At 35.0% G+C, this 18,429-nt stretch overlaps 1 protein-coding gene across 1 annotated transcript in view; it reads left to right on the forward strand.

Moving 5' to 3' along the window:
- Positions 1-2,939: 2,939 nt before the first annotated feature.
- Positions 2,940-18,429, forward strand: part of LOC103515511 (transcription elongation regulator 1-like) — a gene marked incomplete at its 5' end in the record, with an annotated part of 48,886 nt that continues 33,396 nt past the window's right edge. The window contains one exon of the mRNA XM_008480446.3: positions 2,940-2,966. Within this exon, the coding sequence (XP_008478668.2) occupies positions 2,940-2,966 (27 nt within the window). The remainder of the gene's footprint in view (positions 2,967-18,429) is intronic.

An 18,429-nucleotide genomic window follows, 5' to 3' on the forward strand; every position in this document is an offset into this window, starting at 1 on the left:
TGCCATCTCCTTACCCCTGTCTCTAATATTCCTCCCCTCTCTCTCTTACCTTCTTATCTTTCTCCCTTTATCTCTCTCTCTCTCTCTCTCTCCCTTTTCCCTCTGTTCCTCCTCCTCTATTTCTCTTTCTTGACCTCTCTTTCTCTCTCTCTCTCTCTCTCTCTCTCCCTCTTCCCTCTGTTCCTCCTCCTCCTCTATCTCTCTTTCTTGACCTCTCTTTCCCTTCTTTCTCTCTCTCCCCCTCTCTCCCTCTCCCTCTCCCATCTTACGCCCACTTATTCATTCTTGGAAGAAGTCTTATTCAAGAATTTTCCTTATTTTTTTTTTGAAATTGAGTATGTAGTTCACAAATGTGACAAGGATGCAACACAAAAGGTTTGGTTGAGATGGTTGCTGCGCTTGGCGGTATTTTGACCGCTTTTGACAGATTTCGACCGTTTTTTGGCAGTTTTTAGCTACAAAATGAGATATTGTAAAAGTTAGGGTAAAAGAACACTCAAATAAGCATCATTTAATAGGATAAGGAAAGTCGTGTGATGTTCACACCAGATTTTTTTTATTTTTAACTACATTTCAAAGTGGTAGAAGAAGGAGGAGTAGGAGAAAAAGAAGAAGTAGGGAGGGGAGGGAGGGAGAAGAAGTAGGGGAAGAGAGAGAGAGAAAGAGAGGGAGGGAGGAAATAACAAAAGAGGAGAAACAAATCTTGAAAGTTTTTTTTAACTTCTCTAATATGTTAAATATGACGTCGGGAAAGAAACGAAAAATGTTTCTGGTGGTTTTGCATTCCTAGAAAGAGGGCGAGAAAGGAAAGAGAAGGGACGGAGGGAGGGATGAAAGAGAGGAATGAAGAAGGGGAGAGAAAGAGGAGGGAGAGGTTTTTGTTGGTACCTCGTTGCTCGACGGTTCGAGAAATTATTTCAATTTAAAATGTAGAAAAGAGAAAAAGTTTTTCTTTTTTTTTTCCTCTTTGAAAAAAACGATAAATATTGGCGGCTCAGGTACTTAATTTATTTTTATTTATTTATTTATTTATTTATTTATTATTTATTTATTTGCAATTTTAACAAATTCACAGTTTACAAGTTTTTTTTTTATATTAAAAAAAAGAGGTTTGACAGAGGGAACTGTAACTGCTATGGTCTTATCGTCCCGAAATCGAAGAGAGAAGGAAGACAAGATAGGAGAAAGCCAGCCGTTCCGAGAACGAACATTATCCCATCAGGATAAAATCCGCCCCGGGCGGGAATCGAACCCGCGGCCCAGCGCTTACAAGGCAGACTAAGCTAACTAGGCTGGCAATTTATACGTTTAAATTTGGAGAGTATCCACTAAAATTTACCACTACAATCATCCCTGGTGATCTTATCACTTGTGGGAAAATGGTCCTAATGTGGAGATGAATGCCGCAATCATCCCAATCCCTCCTTCCTAAAAAAAAGTATCTCCTTGGATGCGAATAGCCAATACCAGAAATTTTTTACCGACATAATTTTACCAATTACCATTTTACTACCCTTAAAAAAAAAAAAAAAAAAAAAAAAAAAAAAAAAATTTTCGGTACAAGTCATTACCTACAAGACATTTTATAATTAACAGTTTAGACTCCCATATTATCAGGCACTAACCGAACAATGACGAAGAAAGTAGAAAGGCAAGAAAACAAACATGAATAGAATACCTAATAATAAGAAAGAATACCAAGACGATACCTATTATAGAAAACGTATTTTCCTCGCTAAAGAAACATGCTGTGTTAGACCCAGAAGAATAAACAGAACAAGGAAAGGAAGACAAACAACAAGAAAGACAAGGAGGAGAAGAGATGCGCAGGCAAAAGACGAAGTAATTTGAATAAAACTCACATAAATTAAGATTTAAGAAGAAGAATACACAGAGAACATCAACACAACACAGAAGGTAGGAGAAGTTCCGCGAATGCAAACATTGGTAACCTCGGTGCCTCCCGTGATAATCTCGAGGAATTTAAAAAAGAAACTCGCACTCTGCTGGAAGGTGGAGGCAATGTAAACATGGAACCAAATAGAAATGAACACTTGAACACTTGAGAAAAAGTATTGGGGATCCTGAAAGGAGTGTAAGGGAATTTGAGAAATTTAGCTTAAACGATGATGTACAATTTGTACAGACTGTACACATTCAAGCTACACAAAAGTCTTTCTTCCCTTTCTTCAAGTCAGAAGTTTCGGTGACATGATTATCCATTCTACATATTATCTCTTCAACGTTTATTGACACTACGATATCGTGAAGAAAATTCTCTCCCTCCCTATCTTTCTTTCTCTCTCTCCCTCCCTATCTTTCTTTCTCTCTCTCTCCCTCCCTCCCTCCCTCCCTTTCTCTCTCTATTTCTCTCTCTCTCTCCTCTTTCTCTTTTGTGGTTTCTGGTGAGAAATATGTGGAAGCTTTCAGATGATGTAGCTCAGTATTTTCTATGTATCAGGGGAGGGGGGGGGGAGTAAAATTTTGCCCTCCTTCCCTGGCGAAATTATTATTATTTTTTTTTATTTTTAGGATACGAGCAGGAAAAATTTGGTAAAATGGAATATGAAATGTTTGACTCTAAAATAAATTGTGAACATTTAGGTAATCGAAATTGTTGAAAATTTTGCTGCTGGGGACAAAAATGTGTGCCCACTTAAAAAAGTATAGTGCCCGGGGTTTATTTTGTCCTGAAGGGATATAAGGTTCTTTCTCGGAACGGCTGGCTTTCTCCTGTCCTGTCTTCCTTCTCTCTTTGATTTCGGGATAATAAGACCCTCTATCAAACCTCTTGAAAAAAGGTATAGATTAGATTTGATTCATTTTGTCTACTAACCTCTCAAATGGCCAACAGGTTATTCAAATAAATCTAATTTTCCATTAATAATACGGATAATTGAAATTAAAATCTAATTTCCCATTTTCTGTCTCGTTTCCAGTTTGCGTCCAGTGGCCCACAGCAGAAGGTAAGTGTCCCCGGCTCGATGCCCATCACGTACGTCGAAATGATTGTCGACAGATTTGTGTATTCTTTGTGGAGCGTTTTGCTACTTTTGGGGTTGACGCAAAGTTGTAGTGATCACCCTGTATGAGAAACTAATTAGACATAAGTGCATTCCAACAGAATAAAGATTTTTTATTATTATTATTATTATTATTATTATCATTATCATTATTATTATTATTATTATTATTATTATTATTATTATTATTATTTTAAGAATTTACATCAAATCTGACATCTCAGGATTTTCAGGTCATCTCATGATGTTTGTCCCAAGACAGTCAAGATACAGTACTTGCTGACTGGCTGTCTGGATGGGCAAAAACCTTTCTGTCAGGGGTGCGTTTTAAGAAATATTACCGTCAAATCTGACACCTCAGGTCATTTCATGATGTTTGCCCGAAGACTGTCAAGACACAGTACTTCACTTCTTTCTTCGCGTGAAATTGCTGGATCAAAAAGATGATCCAATACAAGCTCAAGCGCAACATAATATGTGTGGACTGTGGACTTGTAGAGTTTAGACGCGATGCGATTATGTTTAGGTTAACTTTGTATTACAACATCATTAAACTTCAGGCCATAACTTAAACGGATGTAGAAAATAAGAAAACAAAAAGAACAGTGGAATAAAAAATGAAAGCACAAATACGAATTGTAATTCAAACACAAAGGCAGAAAGGCACTCATATGTATGATAAATATTAGACTCCATGAAGATTCAAGTGTCATAATCAGAAATCACAGGATGTAACTGAAATCCCCATTTCAAATACAGGGTCGAAATGTAATTCAAACACAAATACGAAATGTAATTCAAACACAAATATGAAATGTAATTCAAACACAAATATGAAATGTAATTCAATCACGAATACGAATTGTAATTCAAACACAAAGGCAGAAAGGCACTCATATGATAAATATTAGACTCCATGAAGATTCAAGTGTCATAATCAGAAATCACAGGATGTAACTGAAATCCCCATTTCAAATACAGGGTGTTGAAAAAATGTTTCAACTTTTTTTTTTAGAGCAGAGAGTAGAGACTCGTTTTTACCTCGCTTTCAGTGGAAAAAAAGAGAGAAAGAGATAGAACTTGAATTTTTCCCCAATAATGGAGCTTACAACATTGGGGGGGGGTGTACCAGGTGTCCAAGTAGGTAAATGCTTTCTGATTCACACTGTATACATTGCATACGCAATATCCCGGGAAAATGATATTAGAGGGTTTGAGAGGAAAATGAGAGGGAGGGAAAAGAGAGAGGGATGTAACGAAAAAGGGAGGGAGGGAGGGAGATGGATAGCTGAAATAGGAGAGTTAGAGGAAAGGACAGAAAGAAAGAGGGAGGTAAAGAGAGGGAATATAACGAGAAAGGGAGGGAGGGAGATGGGAGGTATTTATAGAGTGAGAAGGGAGAAAGGGAGGGAGTGAGATAGATGTTAGAGAGAGAGAGAGAAAGAGGAAGATAGATGAGGAAAGAGAAGTAGTGATAGTGAGAGATAGGGCGAAAGAGATGGAGGGAGAGAGAGACGGGAAATATGGTATAAAGAGAGGAATATAACGAGAATGGGAGGGAAAGAGAGAGAGAGAAAGTGAGTTAGATAGATGGTAGGGAAGTAGTGAAAGAAAGGGATAGAGAGAGAGAGAGAGAAGGAGAGAAAGGGAGTTAGGTGGAGGGAGAGAGGGAGATAGATGGTTGAAATAACGAGATTCATCCACCTACTTTGGAGATTGAAATGCTAACAATGTGCGGGCGAGCATTGGTGTACAACATGCGAATCATCTATACTGGTTTCAAAATGGCGACCGTGTAGAATCCGTGAGACAAAACTCATGCACAAAGATAGCTATAACCGTCACAAAAGATCTAACCAGGTCGTAGTGACGTAGGGCGTTTATTATAGCCGATGGCCCTACTCACACCAATGGGTATAACCTCTTTTGTGTGAAGAGTTTTGATAGAAGGAACTGTAGGTTTGACAGAGGGAATTGTGACAACGGAGGTCTCATTGTCCCAAAATCAAGGTGAAAGTTGAGATATCGGTGGTGCGAGCGATTTCGATGAGAGTGAGAGGTTCGAGGAAGAAGTTGAGATTGATTGAGTGTGAGGACGGAGCAGGATTGGATTGGTACAGTTGGAGAATTGAATAAATTAAGTAATGTTAAAAAAAAAGATGACTGTTTCACCGCCGTTTTTATTTCGTAGCAATGAACCCACTGCTACATTGGACGCAAGTGGTCTGTGTTGTAGCATGCCCATCCCGTAGTATGCCTCTCATCAGATGGGCGAGAAGAGACACAATACTCCCCAAGTCCGCATTTAGGAGTTAGGACTAGCATTGTTCGACATAGGAGAAATTATTATCGCTAATTCTCTCCCTCTCCCTCCCTCCCTTCCTTTCTCCTTACAAGATGAAGCACCAATTGGCTGATGCCACTAGCTTCTCTCACCTATAAGTAACAAACTGCAAAATGATCAAGTTAAGCTGCAGTTTAGTTGAAACATAGACCTCACTGTTTTCATTTCATAACAATCATAACAAATAAGCTAACTAGGCTGGCAATTTATACGTTTAAATTTGGAGAGTATCCACTAAAATTTACCACTACAATCATCCCTGGTGATCTTATCACTTGTGGGAAAATGGTCCTAATGTGGAGATGAATGCCGCAATCATCCCAATCCCTCCTTCCTAAAAAAAAGTATCTCCTTGGATGCGAATAGCCAATACCAGAAATTTTTTACCGACATAATTTTACCAATTACCATTTTACTACCCTTAAAAAAAAAAAAAAAAAAAAAAAAAAAAAAAAAATTTTCGGTAGAAAGAGAGAGAGAGAGAGAGAGAGAGAGAGAGAGAGAGAGAGAGAGAGATGAGAGATGAGAGATGAGAGATGAAGGGATGAAGGGATGGTGAATCATACGGGAGGGATATGAGAGGAGAGAAAAGGAAAGAGAGAGAAAACAGATAGGCAGAGGAAGGGATAAAAGAGTATATGAGAAATCAAAATGAAATATACAAATGAAAAGAACAAGGAATACAAAGAGAGAGAAAGAGTGAGAGCAGAGAGAACGAGAGAGTAATAATAAACTACTTAGAAGGTACTTTGGAAGGAAAATAACAACTTATGCTTATGATACGAACAAGAAATACATATTGGGTGGTTTTATTCACTTTTTACTTAAAGGGCTTTTTTCGAAAATTTCCAACCATGTTCTTTTTGCATCATTCTTTCTTTACCTTTCTCTACCACCCTGGTTATATCTTTTACCAGTCCCCTCTTTGCTCTCATCTTCTATCTTGTCTGTTATGATATTTACATTCCTGTTCATCCATTTTGTTTTCCACATCACCTCCCCCTCTGTCTCCATTCTCTTTTCGTTAAGTCTTTCCACATCATCTCCCTCTGTACCTCCATTCTCTTTTCGTCAAGTCTCATATTTCTTTTTTCCATCACATTGTTGTTGTTTGCAATTGGGTTTATATTGTTCTGCAGTTTATTTACCTTTACGAGGTTCATTTTGTTGTACCTACTTTTTACTTTAGTTACATAGGTTCATAGTTGTATTCGATATCTTATTGCTTGTTACGTTGGTATTTGAGATTTCCCTATGTGTGTTTTTGATGTCGTTATGGAGTATCTAATTATCTATATTGTTTTTTGATATCGTATTGATTTGTTTTGTAATTGGTACCCAGTATGTTTATTTACCTTTGGGGAGATTCATTTTGTTTCACTTGTTATTTAGTTATATTCTTTTAGTATTTCATTGCTTGTTATGTTGGGATTGTTGTTTCCGTCATATGTTTTGATGTCGTTATGAGGTGTCTCAGATTTCAAGATTTTCAAGACAAAAGAACAAGGAGCAAGATAATAGCTGTCTTCATTTGTTAAAGGGTTCAATGGTTCAATCCATGCCACTTTGTAGTTTTATATAGGTGTTATTTAAAACTAGATGTATTGCTGAGGGTACTAAAGCTACTTAATGGTAGCAAGGTAAGTGGAAGTCAAGACCTGCGAAAAAAAAGCCCAGTTGGTAAGTCAGGTTAAAAAAAAAGGTTGAAGCATTTTGTTGGTGTAAAATATATAGGTAAGTTTTGCTATTTTAACTATAGAATTAACGTTGTTAGCTTCTTAAGATGAGTAAACTTTGAAAGTTCAAATAAGCATCTTTTTATAAATTTAGATTTATTCTTTATATTTTCAATAGTATTTTCTGTTCAGTTAACCAACTTTGTTATTTCAGCTATTGGTACATTTTAAATATTTTGATTAACTTTCAAAAGTTTCCTCAATTTAGCGAATATGACTACCTACCTATCTGCTAATATTTTGCTAATATATTTTTATGCTTTTCCATCCAACCTTTCCAGGTGAACAACGCCACCGCCCGAGTACAAACCAAAAAGCCAATAGTTCCAGCCCTACCTAATGGTGAGTACACCCTGTATAACTTTGACAAATACAGTACAACCTCGATTATTTCAAATAAGCATCATTCAATAGGATAAGGAAAGTCGTGTGATGTTCACACAAGATTTTTTTAGTTCATTCTTCATTTTATTAACGTCGAATCTTCTAATCTTTTGAGCATTTCTTCGCTCATCCATTTGAATAGCTCTCAAAAGGTGCCAACTTTTCTTCTATCCCTCCTCCGTTACTTCCTTTTCAAAAGTTCAAATATTTATTAAATTCCTTTTCTCCCTTTTCGGAAAAAGTTAATAATTTCCTTCCCGTCATCTGGTTCTATAGAATTAAGGAGGGTAGTAGGGAGGACATATTTTTAGCCTTTAATGTCGGAATAGTCTGATCAACTTTCAACCGATACTATGTAGGGTATCCACCAATAACATAAGTGAAGATTTCACGATTGAGAGATTTTTCAATCATATCAAAAAAGAGTCCTTAATAAATAAATAATTGGATTTAAAGAAGCTTTGCAAATGAAAACGCCTTTAAATCAGCGTAGAATTATACTATCTTTTTAATGAGTCTTGTTTGGATGATTATATTGATTACCTAGAAAACCTCGGATTAGTGAAATTTCTAATGATGCTGATTGTTTGTGGTAGAGCTGGTCATAACTTTTTGGCACTTTGCGCCACAAATCCTCCGAAATAATGTTTTCAATTATTGGAATGCACTTAATGTTCATAATTTTATCAACCACTGAGAGAGTTCAATTATTTGTAAACCAAAAAATGGCCTTAGTTTGGGGGAAAAAAATCTTGAATTATTAGTTTCCAATTTTCAACATTCCAAGAACCCCTGTAGAAATGGAATTAATTGTTAATTCAACTTCCAAGAACCCGTATAGAAAAATGTGGGCTATTCTGGACATTTTTGTACACTCTCAGATACTAACTTTTGACTTTTTCTGCTTTTTCCAAGTAGAAAAAACTCGCTGTAGACAGTTTGTTTGAACATAATTATCATAAAAAAACTGTTTTGCTTCATTGTTTTTTCTCTTTTTTCGGGGGAAAAGTTGAATTCCAATTTCTTTTTGAGCATCTTTTTTGTCCTATCCTCTCAAATATTAATGTACAAATTTTTTACAGTAACCATTAGGTTTTTGCCAGCGTACCTTACCATTCTCTTCTGTTTCCTGAGTTTTTTTGAACAAAAGCCAACGGAGGATACCTTTCTCATTTTCTGGTTGTTATAGGACAAAGCCACATATTGTCTTTTTTTTACTTTCTATTATTTTCCTTGAATTATGTACCTACAAAATATTTATTTAATTACTGCGTTCTGTTTAAATATGGTAAATTTATTCTTACCTTTTTTTCTAGTCAGTCCTCAGTCCTACATATCTCAGACGGGCAAATTGTGTTATAATTATCTACTGTATTCCTCCGTTGTGCTTTCTTCAGAAAAACAACCTTAACAATTACATAATAACTCCTTGTAAACAATAACGTGTCTTGTGTGTTGTACAAAATGAACAAGGTTTCCATCTACTTTGTGGTTTGGTAGGCATCAGCAAGCGTTTTTTTTTCTCAAGCCCTTCAGTGTCCACGTTCAAGGTTTTTGTGAAGTGAAAACATAGTGTCTATCATTCCACTATCTCATTTTCTTTTTAGTTAAATTCCTTTTAGGGATGAGCTTTTCATTTTTCAGCAAAGTCACAAGTTTGGGTCGGAGTTGTGTTTTTTGGGTCACTAGAAAGCTGTTTTTCTTCGAAGCTCGTAAGTACTACAGTTGCTCATTTGCGCAGTCAAAAGTCTTCTTTACCTGGGCCCGAAAAGCCCCTTTTGAGCATCAACCAATACTATTTCACTTCATTATTTTTATAAATTCATTTATTCATATCCCTGAAGAGACTGTCTCAGATTTTTCCAAAAGTTAGTAGTCTTAGAATGAATTAGGCATTCATGTACCTATAAGTTATCTACAAATTTTCATTATTGGGAAAATGCCTCTTAGGGGTGAGCCAATCATTTCGTTTAACTTGTTAGTCGATCAATACTGAAAAACCCTTTGAGTCAACAGTTAAAAGCCTCATTTATACAGTACCTACATATTTATTTGTCATTTATAAGTATTTATAATAATAATAATTGCCATTAAACTATGAAGTAAAAGACAGACAGACACCGAAGCGAATACAATAGTCCGTCCACTATACCTTTTATTATTAGTAATAATAAAGGAGGACGGACTAAAAATGTTTCTGGTGGTTTTGCATTCCTAGAAAGAGGGAGAGAAAGTAAGAAAGGAAAGAGAAGAGAGGGAGAAGAAAGAGGAGGGAGAGGTTTTGTGTTGGTACCTCGTTGCTCGACGGTTTGAGGAATTATTTCAATTTAAAATGTAGAAAAGAGAAAAAGTTTCTTTTTTTTTTCCTCTTCGAAAAAACGATAAATATTGGCGGCTCAGATACTTAATTTATAAGTTTTTTTTTTTTTTAATAGGTTTGACAGAGGGAACTGTAACTGCTATGGTCTTATCGTCCCGAAATCGAAGAGAGAAGGAAGACAGGAATGAAGTAAATTAATTCCAGTATTCCTTTTATTATTATCGTGGACACTGACGGGTCGCATTTAGAGTAATGGATCCAGTAATTTAGTCTAAAAACTCTCTTGGTATGCCTTTTTGTTATGAAGATGATCTGCCCGATGCCATTGCTTGTGTTAACGCTAAACCCTATCACACCAGAAACGTGGATTTGTAATGGTGACCTGTTGTAATTTTGATTGAGGGGTTTTTCAGTTGTCAATGAAAACAGCTTAAAATCCCATTTGTATTGATAAGTAGGTGCATTTTTTTTTCTACTCGTACCACTGATTGGTTATTTGGATTTCCAATCAACTGATTGTGTTATTATGTTGTGTTGAATTTCCTTTTTTTCAACACAATCAGGTTCAAACATTTGTACCTACCTAGTTGTTAATTTTCAATCATGATACAAGTTTTCCGAAGTATAATTGGTGCCACAAACAGCACAACATTCGATTGTCACAAAGAGCTTTTCACCTCAAAACTACAAACAAAACCACAAACAAACAAGGCACTACCATTGTATATTTTCATTTTCCAGTCAAATGATTGTGGTATGTGTTGAATTTACCAAATAATAATTCCATACATTTATTGGCAAATAATAAAAAATAATATTAGGTCCTACATACCAACTCGCTCATGTGTGTGTTCCAGAATTCATCAAACATTCTGTAATGATATTTGGTCCATCGGGCCGGATCGGATGGGATTTTTCTTCTTTTTTTTACACTACATAATCAGGTTTGAACATTGTTGTTAATTTTCACTGATACCTACATGTGTCTCTGAAGTGTAATTGGTGCCACAAACAGCACAACATTCGATTGTCACAAAGAGCTTTTCACCTCAAAACTACAAACAAAACCACAAACAAACAAGGCTGTGTTCCAGAATTCATCAAACATTCTGTAATGATATTTGGTCCTTCGGGCCGGATCGGATGGGATTTTTTTCTTCTTTTTTTTACACTACATAATCAGGTTTGAACATCGTTGTTAATTTTCACTGATACCTACATGTGTATCTGAAGTGTAATTGGTGCCACAAACAGCACAACATTCGATTGTCACAAAGGGCTTTTCACCTCAAAACTACAAACAAAACCACAAACAAACAAGGCTCTTCATTCAAAATTACAACCGAGTCAACAAATACAAAATCTTTCCCCACTAATACCAACAATAAATACATTTGTATTTCGAATTTCTATAGACCGTTCTCTCTTAATTGACACAGGGAAAAGGGACTGAAAAAGGACCTCGTTGCCAAAAACATACGCCAGGCTTTAATGAATTAATGTAATAGTGCTTATCACTGTTATCAGTTCACAAATTGGACTAAAATATGAAGATGTACTTAAATTGGGATTATTAAAAAACACACAAATTGATAAAAGCGTCACAAGCTCTTGCTGTTTCTTATTTTTACTGCGAAAAGTTGATTTCTTTTTGTCCAAATCTCAAGTGTCAAATAAGAATGAATGGAAGAAATATAGAAGGCATCGGCAAATTTTAGCTACCTTATAAATAGCCTATATTATTTGTTCTTGTATATGTACCGCTCATATTTTGACTGTGTTTGAGGTTGATATTTGTGTAACACTTGTGTTGATCTATGCTGAGGAATGGGGTTGGTATTTTTTTCACCAGTGTAACAATATTGTCAGTTTCCTTGTAGGCTTTTTAGACTCCATTTCTATTCCTCATTTTCCATATTTCCATTTTGTAATAGAAACTTCCACCAGTTTAGTTAGTTATTAATTTATTTTTCAATCTAGGTCATGTGAAGAAACAAAAAATAATTTTCCAAGTTTTTCAAAAGTTGTTCCTTTCGAGAAACTTGAACTTTGTAATCTACTTCAATTCTTATGATAGTGCTTAGCTTCACCAGTGTAACAATATTGTCAGTTTCCTTGTAGGCTTTTTAGACTCCATTTCTATTCCTCATTTTCCATATTTCCATTTTTCTTTCGTCCACATCCTTTCCTTTTCTTTTTAAATTTTTTATATCTTTTTATCCTGTTTTTTCCTATGTTCCTCTTCTAGAAATTATATATCATTTCCTTGCTGCTTTTCCTCTTTATCTCTCCTGTTTTCCTATTGGCTCATAGTTTCCTATTAAACATGCACGCACGATTAGATAATGTATTGTTGTAAAGTTCAAACCGGAATTTCAGTTTTTAAATATCTTCTTCTATTGATTGACTTTTTATTGTGTTCTTTTTTACTTTGTATCCACTAGGATTAGTTATTAACTTTAACTCTAGTGTCAATTTTGTTTATCATCTTTTTTCGAAAGCATTCCTTATTTATGGTCTTGAAACTCTTAAAGGAACTGCTGTTCTTTCTACGGTAGTTGAGATAAATTTACAATTTATACTCACATAAAAATACTTTATTTAGACTGCCAACGAAGAACTGAGAAGTCCCTTTTTATCAGCAGTTTCAATAAAGTACTTACATATAGTATACATCCTTTCCTTTTCTTTTTTTTTAATTTTTTATATCTTTTTATCCTGTCTTTTCCTATGTTCCTCTTCTAGAAATTTGGGGGTCGAGTGGATTGGAACACATCACATGCCTTCAGGCACACTCCATTTGTCAAGGGTTTAGGCATTGCCTTGCCCTTGGGATCAATTTAATTTGAAGAAACCTATTTACTGATGAAAATTTGTAATGAAACAATAAGTTGAAAAATATATCATTTCCTTGCTGCTTTTCCTCTTTATCTCTCCTGTTTTCCTATTGGTTCATAGTTTCCTCTTGAACATGCACGCACGATTAGATAATGTATTGTTGTAAAGTTCAAACCGGAATTTCAGTTTTTTAATATCTTCTTCTATTGATTGACTTTTTATTGTGTTCTTTTTTACTTTTTATCCACTAGGATTAGTTATTAACTCTAGAGTCAACTTTATTATCTATTTTCGAAAGCATTCCTTATTTATGGTCTTGAAACTCTTAAAGGAACTGCTGCTCTTTCTACGGTAGTTGAGAGCGGTCAAACTTTCTTGACTTGGCGGGGCGGAGCGCTACCGCGCTCCTTAATAAATTTACAATTTATACTCGTACACATAAAAATACTTTATTTAGACTGCCAACGAAGAACTGAGAAGTCCCTTTTTATCAGCAGTTTCAATAAAGTACTTACATATAGTACATACAACTATTACTACTGCTCAGAGTGCCCAGTGTGATAAAAGACAAGAGACAAGAGTAAATTTCATTATGTACTTTTTTACTTTGAAACTGCTCAATTTTTCTTCTCTTCTCCTTAATTTTTACTTTCCTTATCCTATAGGAAGGAAAGTAATGTAATCGGGTCAAATTTTCGATGGCCAGTTTTTAGTGTCAAAACACGTTTTGACTAGATTGTTTTCATTATTGTTTTATTTTATTTTTTATCTCGCTGCCATGGTGATGCAGATTTTTTAAAGAATAGATATAAACTAATAGTTATAGTGAAGCATTGGAAAAATACTTTGAAAAAATGAAAATTAAGGAAAAATACTTTCAAAAAATTACATTGTTCAATCGAGAGAAGAACTATCTCTCCGAAAAAGAAACTCTTGTGAAAAAATAAATAATAATAAATTAAATAGAAGAAAACTGAAAAGAAGGCATAAAAAAAGAAATGTAAACAAGCCTACCTCTTTTGATACTTCTTTCTTCAAGGAGACTAATCTATGTATTATGTATGTAAAATAGAAGTGCTTTGCATATCAAATATCAATACACGTTCTTGCTATCAATAGAAAACCCCTATAAATACTCGTAGGTGTGTACCTATATGAGAGCAAAATAATATAACAATAATAATAATAATAATAATAATAATAATAATAATAATAATAATAATAATAATAATAATAATAATAATAATAATAATAATAATAATAATAATAATAATAATAATAATAATAATAATAATAATAATAATAATAATAATAATAATAATAATAATAATAATAATAATAATAATAATAATAATAATAATAATAATAATAATAATAATAATAATAATAATAATAATAATAATAATAATAATAATAATAATAATAATAATAATAATAATAATAATAATAATAATAATAATAATAATAATAATAATAATAATAATAATAATAATAATAGTAATAATAATCATCATAATAATAATAATCATAATAATGACGGCAACAAAAAATATGCAGAGAAAAATAAATAAAAAACAGGCCTTTTTAAAAAATAGAAACCATCATAGAATGCTTAAACCATCAAGTACAATCGAGTGGGTATTTGGACAGGGAAAAAAGAGGCGTACGAATACATGGGCATTTTCAAGTACCTACCGGATAGCCGAGAGCCGAGTAGAAAGGGGAAAAAAGTGGGCTTTTAAAAGGACCTTTATTTCTTGAGGGGAAAAAATAATAGCGCCATGTATTTTTATCGAAAATCCCTCGGGGGGAGAAAAAGAAGAGCGTGGGTTTTTATTAAAAAGCTTTTAAGAGAGACATTATGGAGTCTGTTTCAAGCTAGCCTTTAGTAGCTTTGATGGGGAAAAAGTACCTTTGGAGGGAGGAAAAGTACCTTTAGAGAGGGAAAAGTACCTTTGGAGGGGGAAAAGTACCTTTATCTATGGGCAAAGGGAAGGTTTGGGCAGGGTAAAATCCCTGGCAAAGTGAAACATCAGAAGTTTTTTATTCCGTAAAGGAAAAGAAATTAAGGGAGAGTTGGTGGGTGACTCATGAAAGTTGGATCTTCATAAAATTTTGAAGAGCTTTTTTTTCCCCCGGTGAGATATGTCTGGGTTTACACCTAAAGGAATTTTTGTATTTTAAACGTGCAAGTGGCGTTGCAAATTCATTAAGAGGTTTCTAGAAGGTACGTGATGCGAATTTAGGTTCAGCGGGCACTTAGGATTAGGACAGATAATATAAGGGTCTTATGCACCAGATAATATAAGGGTCTTATGCACTAGATTTGATAATATAAGGGTCTTATGCACCAGATAATATAAGGGTCTTATGCACTAGATAATATAAGGGTCTTTTGCACCTGATAATATAAGGGTCTTATGCACCGGATAATATAAGGGTCTTTTGCACCAGATAATATAAGGGTCTTATACACCTGATTATATAAGGGTCTTATGCACCAGATAATACAAGGGTCTTATGCACCAGATAATATAAGGGTCTTATGCACTAGATAATATAAGGGTCTTATGCACCAGATAATATAAGGGTCTTATACACCAGATAATATAAGGGTCTTATGCACTAGATTTGATAATATAAGGGTCTTACGCACCAGATAATATAAGGGTCTTATGCACCAGATAATATAAGGGTCTTATGCACTAGATTTGATAATATAAGGGTCTTATACGTACACCAGATAATATAAGGGTCTTATGCACCAGATAATATAAGGGTCTTATGCACCAGTTCCTAGTTCCTAATGGATCACTGAAGTTCAATAACGTTGCTCGTGGTTGATATCCGGATGGGTGACCATCTGGATAATGGCATGCTGCTGGCTTTTCCTGGCCTCATTCAGGCTAGGTGAGTGAGTAGGGGCTAGGGGGGTAGCCTGTCACCGAATAAAGGTTGAAACCCCTGGCCTAAAAAAAATAAATAAAACCTTTGCAGTTATACTGTGACATTAAACCCCTTGAAGAAAAAAATGTCTAGAGATATGTTTGGACGAGTTCTATCTTTTTTTTGGACCGCTTTTGCTTGATGCGAAAATCCTAGACCCATGGTAAATATTATAAACAGGATGTCTGAAATTTATCATGTCAGAAAAAAGTATATTAAATCAGTAGCGCCTGTGTGGTGTTTTTACTAGGTACGTTCAAGTTCAAAGTAGGTTGCTTTTTTTCCCCAGGTTTTACTTACCTGCTCTAAAGTCTCGTGTGACCTACTCTAAACGTGAGGCCTTTGTGTGAAGGAGTCAATTTGTAATTGACTTTTTTAGTCACTTTTACCGAGCCAATTTTACTCCATGGGCGAAAAATACGGCACCAGATCTATAAAATTTAATCCTAATTTTGGTATTCAGACTATTTTCACCAATCTCTCCCCAGAATTCTTTGTCACTGTTTTCTCCAAACAACCGAATTTTCAAACATCTAATATTCCTGAAGAACCAGATCTTCTGTGAAAACCCTCTTCAAATTTTATCCTTCCCCTCCTACTTCCTTCTTCTCCTCCTCTTTCTCCTCCTCCTCCTCCTCCTCCTGCTTCTCCTGTTCTCTTTTTTCTCCTGTACATCCAGCTATGTGATTTATTTGTGCGTATATTCTATTTCCTCTCTCTCCCCCTCCCCTCTCTTCCTCGTCCACGTCTACATTTCCTCTCCCTCCTAATTTGGAGTTGTGCATACCTCTCCTCCCTTCCCTCTCAATTAATCTTACCCCTACCCGCCCCTCTCTCTAATACTTTTTTGTTTTTTTTGAGCGAGCAATTTTTGGTGATAGCAACAATTTTTTTGTTCTCTCTTTTCTCTTGCATGTTATTTGTACTTGTAGCCGCACTTCGGGGAGTCGCCATTCAAAGGAGCCGCGTGGCGGCACATTTGTGATTTTCATGTACATTAATTTGTTGCTGTTCCCCTTGCCTTATTTCTATGTAACTTTCCTTCATTTAAATAAATTGCTGAAATAATAATGCTCTTCATAATTTTTCTGTATTATTGTGGTTGTTTACACAATTTGTACAAGAATTCCATACATTTTGTCGAGCAGTGTGCTGACTTGCTAAGGGTTTCCTCCCCAGTTTCCTCTGTAAATAAAGCATTTTCCTCTTCTTTCCCAATCTCTAGATTGCCTTTTAATGGTCGGATACATTATTTTGTAGAACAATGTATTAAATGAGCGTTCATAATATTTGTGGAATCTGTTCAAATGGTCCTCATTGGAAATTTTGTGTGACGGTCCGGATCTACTTTATGTAATTCATTCACTAATGATTTTTTTCTTCTTTTTGGACATGATTTTCTTTTTTTCCATTTGATTTTTTTTTTTTACTTTTCATTTTCCTTTTTAAAACTTTCAGAGCAATCATTTACTTTTTTTAGTTCAATTTGCTTCATTTTCTTCCACTTCTAAAAACACTTTACGAGCTTTTTACTTTCCTTTATCGAAAATAATTATTTCCTCTCTTAATTTTTTTATACTACTTCTTCGTCTGCATCTCCTTCTCTCCCTTTTTTCTTCACCTCTTCCTCCTCCTCCTTCTTCTTCTTCTTCTTCTTCTTTCCCCTTGTTTTCTTCACTTTTTTCTCTCTTCTTCTTCTTCTCCTCCTTCTCCTTCTTCTTTGATTCCTTTCCCGTTTAATTCTGCTCGAACAACACTTAAAATTAAACCCACAAATTTCAGAGCTAGAAGATTCCTCCTCCTCCTCCTCCTTCTTCTTCTTCTTCTTTCCCCTTGTTTTCTTCACTTTTTTCTCTCTTCTTCTTCTTCTTCTCCTTCTTCTTTGATTCCTTTCCCGTTTAATTCTGCTCGAACAACACTTAAAATTAAACCCACAAATTTCAGAGCTAGAAGATTTAAAGTTTCAGGATGGGAGAGCGAGCTTTTCTTCGCGCGTGTGAGTTCTTTGGCGCCGTTTGGGAAATTTTCGGCTCACCTCACAAATTAAATTTTAAAGTTCAAACCTGTCAGAGCATTTGTCTATATTGCCTTGGGGCTTTGGTAGTTTCTCCTCTTAAAACTTGTGTGACTTTGGAGAGATTCTTCACCTTTATATCCCACATTCCTTGCGGTTTTCACGGATGATGAAATGTTCACACAAGCTATTCTAAAGTGAAAATGTATACCTATGTTTGTATGTAATGGCTGATAGAAGAGATATTTTCTCTATTTTGTCATCACCTTTCAGGTTTAGGCAAAGCCGTTACAACAACCTAGGTATGTACCTACGTATTTGCTTCTTATCGTGATTTACCGTATCATGTATCTCACTATTTGTCTATGCTTGTGTATTTTAATATGTATTGTAGATCTTTTACAACTATGATTTTTGTTAACATATTCATGTTATGCAAATGAGGTGGTTTCGTACAAAAGGTATAGCAGAAGTAAAGTAGGTCAGAATGAAAACGAAAAAAGTCACCAAGACACCTATTAAAAAACGAAATTTTTGACACATACTCTTTTCTCTCCCTCTCTTTCCTTCCCTCTCCCTTTCTCTCTCTTTCTCCTCCCTCTCTCTCCCTCCCTCCTTCCCCTCTTCCCTGCCCTTCCCTATTCCCCCTTCTCTCTCTCTTACAAATGTTAGTGTACAAACAAACTTTAAATGTTGGAGAAGATTTTTTTTTAACTTTATTTTTATCTCTCAATCTGGGACACAAATTCTCATGTTTGCACATTTTTTTTCCTTTCTCTGTACTAATATTTACTTTCTCCCTTTCTCCCTTTTCATAGAATCCG

The sequence above is a fragment of the Diaphorina citri genome, unplaced genomic scaffold, assembly GCF_000475195.1.
Source record: "Diaphorina citri unplaced genomic scaffold, Diaci psyllid genome assembly version 1.1 scaffold1359, whole genome shotgun sequence".
Classification (NCBI taxonomy): Eukaryota; Metazoa; Arthropoda; class Insecta; order Hemiptera; family Psyllidae; genus Diaphorina; species Diaphorina citri.